General features: G+C 40.9%; 1 protein-coding gene across 1 annotated transcript; it reads left to right on the top strand.

Annotated features, from left to right (window-relative positions):
- Positions 1–1183: 1183 nt before the first annotated feature.
- On the top strand, positions 1184–3459 carry LOC120571060 (gastrula zinc finger protein XlCGF8.2DB-like). Its single transcript, XM_039819762.1, has one exon. The coding sequence runs from the start codon at positions 1207–1209 to the stop codon at positions 2008–2010; it is 804 nt and encodes a 267-aa protein (XP_039675696.1). The 5' UTR covers positions 1184–1206; the 3' UTR covers positions 2011–3459.
- Positions 3460–4248: the final 789 nt, after the last annotated feature.

Consider the following 4248-nt stretch of genomic DNA (forward strand, 5'->3'; position numbering starts at 1 on the left):
ATGAGAAGCCACACAGGAGAGAAACCTTTTACCTGCTCGGTGTGTGACAAAAGATTTACCAGCAATAAACTTCTGAAGATGCACATGGACACTCACACAGGAGAAAAGCCTTTCAGCTGCTCAGTCTGTAAGAAGTCTTTTAGACAAAGTAGAAATTTACAGATACACATGACCATCCACACAGGAGAGAGGCCATTTAGCTGCTCATTCTGTGAGAGAGGTTTCACAGCGAGAGGAAATTTAGAGAAACACATGAGAATCCACACAGGGGAGAGGCCGTTTACCTGCTCCGTCTGTACCAAAACCTTTATAGACAAAGGAACTTTAAATAGACACATGAGAGTCCACAAGGGACAAGATCAATCTAATTCCTCTGTTAGTGACGTGATAACGCAGCGGGAGTATAGCTCCACTGTAGACCAGGAGGAGCCAGAGCCCCCCACACACATTAAAGAAGAAGACGAGGAACCGTGGAGCAGTCACGAGGGAGAACCTGAGGTGGATGACAGGGCTGATTGGAAGGAGACCAGAGAACCTCAGTCAGTTTTAAACTCTCTGAAACATGAGGAAGTCTCTGTCAGCAATTCAACATGTGATGCTGGTGACAAACTATTTAGCTGCTCCGAGTGTGGAAAAAGATTTTGGACCAAGCAACATCTGACGAGACACATGCTAACTCACACAGGAGAAAAAGCTTTCAGCTGCTCAGTCTGTCAGAAATCTTTTACATTGAGTGGAAATTTACGGTCACACATGAGAACTCACACAGGAGAGAGGCCTTTCAGCTGCAGTGTTTGTCAGAAAACATTTGCCTGGCAGTCGCTGGTCAAAACACATAAATGTGTTGGTTGTCAAACTCAAACTGAGGAGAACAGAGAGGCAGAGACTCCAGCCAGCAGCTCAACTGAACACATGGCAACAGAAGCTGATGGAGAGGACTGTGGAGGACCAGAACCAGCCAGAAACTCCCATCCACATCCACTTTTACAACCAGAGACTGAAGACCAGACTGGAGACTCTTCTGAACCTGAGACACACATTAAAGAGGAACAGGAGGAACTGTGTATCAGTCAGGAGGGAGAGCAGCTTCAAGGGCTGGAGGAGGCTGATATCACCAAGTTCCCATTCACTCCTGTCCCTGTGAAGAGTGAAGATGATGAAGAGGAAGCTCAGTCCTCACAGCTTCATCAAAGACAAACTCAACACATGGAAAAAGAAGCTGATGGAGAGGACTGTGGAGGACCAGAACCAGCCAGGAACTCACATCCACTTTTACAACCAGAAACTGAAGACAAGGCTTCAGACTCTTCAGAGACTGACGTCAGTGATGGTGATTGGGAGGAGAGCAGAGAACCTCAGTCAACTTTAAACTATTTGAAGAATAAACAAGTCACTGTTGGGGATATTAACTGTAAATCTGTTGGGGAATCCTTCAGCTGCTCTGAGTGTGACAAAGGATTTGGTACAAAGGGAAGTCTGAAGAGACACATGATGACTCACACAGGAGAGAGACCTTTCATCTGCTCTGAGTGTGGGAAAAGTTTTACAGAAAGTGGAACATTACAGGCACACATGAGAACTCACACAGGAGAGAAGCCTTTCAGCTGCTCAGTCTGTAAGACATCTTTTAGAGAGCGTGGAAATTTACGAGCACACATGAGAATTCACACAGGAGAGAAACCATTTAGCTGCTCCGACTGTGGGAAAATATTTGGCCGCACATCACTTCTGAAGAGACACATGCAAACTCATACAGGAGTAAAACCTTTCAGCTGCTCAGTCTGTAAGAAATCTTTTACACAGAGGGAAAACTTACAGATACATATGACTATCCACACAGGACAGAGGCCATTTAGCTGCACATTCTGTGAGAGAGGTTTCACAGCGAGAGGAAGTTTGGAGAAACACATGAGAATCCACACAGGGGAGAGGCCGTTTACCTGCTCCGTCTGTAAGAAAAGTTTTAGAGATAGAGGAAGTTTAAATAGACACATGAGAGTCCACAACTGACAGGAACTAGCGTTTTCATTAGATGTTATACTCCGTTGTGTGGGTCCTTAAAAAGTCTTACATTTGAATTTTAGGCCTGTTAAATTTTTGTTCTGTTTAGTTTTTCAAATGTTGCTTTATGTTGTCTGCCTTTAACAAAGTAACATTTGTTAACTGATCAATGGGTGGAAGTGTTGGCATTACGGGCCTAGCCCTCAAATGGTTTGAATCTTACTTGACAGTTTTACTGTCCATTGGTAATTGCTCTTCATCTGCTGCCCCTCTTTCTTGTGGGGTCCCCCAAGGTTCCATTTTGGGACCCATGCTCTTTTCTCTGTACATGCTGCCCTTGGGGTCCATTAAAAAAAAAATAACATAACATTTTGTTTTAAAGACAACGATGAGGACACACTTCAGCTTTTGCTTAACTACTTGAGAGATCTCAAAATATGGTTGGATCAGAATTTTCTCTGCCTCAATGCCAATAAGACTGAAATTGTTGTGTTCGGCGCTGAACATTTTAGTGCTTGTGTAGATGCTCTTGGTGCTTGAGAATCTGGGTGGGATTTTTGACAGTGCTTTTAAATTTGACAAACCGATTTGTTCTGTTAAAACCAGTTTCTTCCAGCTGAGACTTTTGGCTAAGGTCAAGCCCTACCTGCTACACAAAGACTTCGAAAGAGTCATACATGCATTTATTACGTCCTGTTTAGACTACTGTAACTCTTTGTATGTTGGATTGGATCAGTCATCCCTTCGTCGGTTATAGCTAGTCCAGCACGCAGCAGCTCGACTTTTAACCGGGACCAAAAAGCGTGACCACATTACACCAGTTTTGGCCACGCTCCACTGGCTTCTTGTCCTTTTCAGGATTGATTTTAAAATTGTATTGCTTGTTTTTAAGATTTTTAATGGGTTGTCGCCTTCTTCTTTATCGGAGCTTTTACATGTCCACACACCTGTCAAAGCAGTCAGGTCTTCCAATCAGATGCTCCTCGATGTGCCCAGATCCAGGTTACAAAATAAAGGTGACCGAGCCTTTGCAGTGGCTGCTCCGAACCTCTGAAATAGTCTCCATATTCACATAAGAACAGCCCGGACCGCTGAAACATTCAAGTCCTTGCTGAAGACCCGCTACTATTCTTTAGCTTTCAATTCAAATTGAGCTTTGACAACTTGTCATTTTTTTTCTACTGTTGATTATTTTGTATTGTGTATTGTTTGTGTATATTATCATTTTGGTTGTTTTTTTTGTCACTTTGGTCAACTATGCTTGTTTTTAAACGTGCTATATAAATAAAATTGAACTGAACTGATCCTTCATCTCTATATTAACATCTCTTATGACCTCTGTCCAGGGACTACAGATGAAGATTAGCTTTTAGCTACATTTGGTACGATATAGGTGTTGTGCATTGTCCCTGCTTGATAAAAAATAAAAAGAATAACCTACTGTATGTTTGTTAACCACTTCGGCATTCTGTCCCTGTTTACTACAGAGGTTAGGGGTGGGGCAACAGGATGTTTACAGGGGGTCTTCAACTTTTTAAACCAAGGACCCATTAACTAAAAGAGAGATGACCCCTTACTACATATATTGTATAAAATGGAGTTGCATATTAAACTGGGACTACAATAACTTGCAGGGCGGCCTACAGCCTTTACACATAAATGTTTTGCATGGAATACTAAGCTTTTAAAATAATTGCTGGCATGATTTTATAAATTAAATATACACATTAGGCTCTTTGAATGGTTATCTCAGTGACTACCTCACTATAGGCCAGTAAGCCTTATATCAGTGGGGATTTATATTAAATATTTAATATGTTGGATTCATGTTAAGATATTTCAATTTTTGAAAGAACTTTAAAAATTAACAACCGTTTGGTCAGTACTTTTAGCTAAGCATTTCAGCCGCTTTGCCAATTTTTTCCCTTTTTTTTAAAAAAAAACCCCTCTTTTTTTTTTTTTTTTTTTTTTTTTTTTTTTTTCAAGATGACTATTTCTACCATTTAAGCATTAATTTTAGTTACATTTTTCTACCATTAAGTCGTTTTAGCTATTTATTTCTAAAATGTACTCATTACCTTTAGCTGCCTGTTAGAACTTGTTAAGGTTTCACTCTTACATAACTGCAACATGAGGTGTTCAGCTGTTACGGCTGGTATTTTTTAATTGAAACATAATTTAAATGTTTTCAAATTAGTTGCGCTTCGCCACATTTTTTCCATGTAAGCCCTGGCAACAGATTCTCAC

This window comes from Perca fluviatilis, chromosome 13 (genome assembly GCF_010015445.1).
Source record: "Perca fluviatilis chromosome 13, GENO_Pfluv_1.0, whole genome shotgun sequence".
NCBI lineage: Eukaryota > Metazoa > Chordata > Actinopteri > Perciformes > Percidae > Perca > Perca fluviatilis.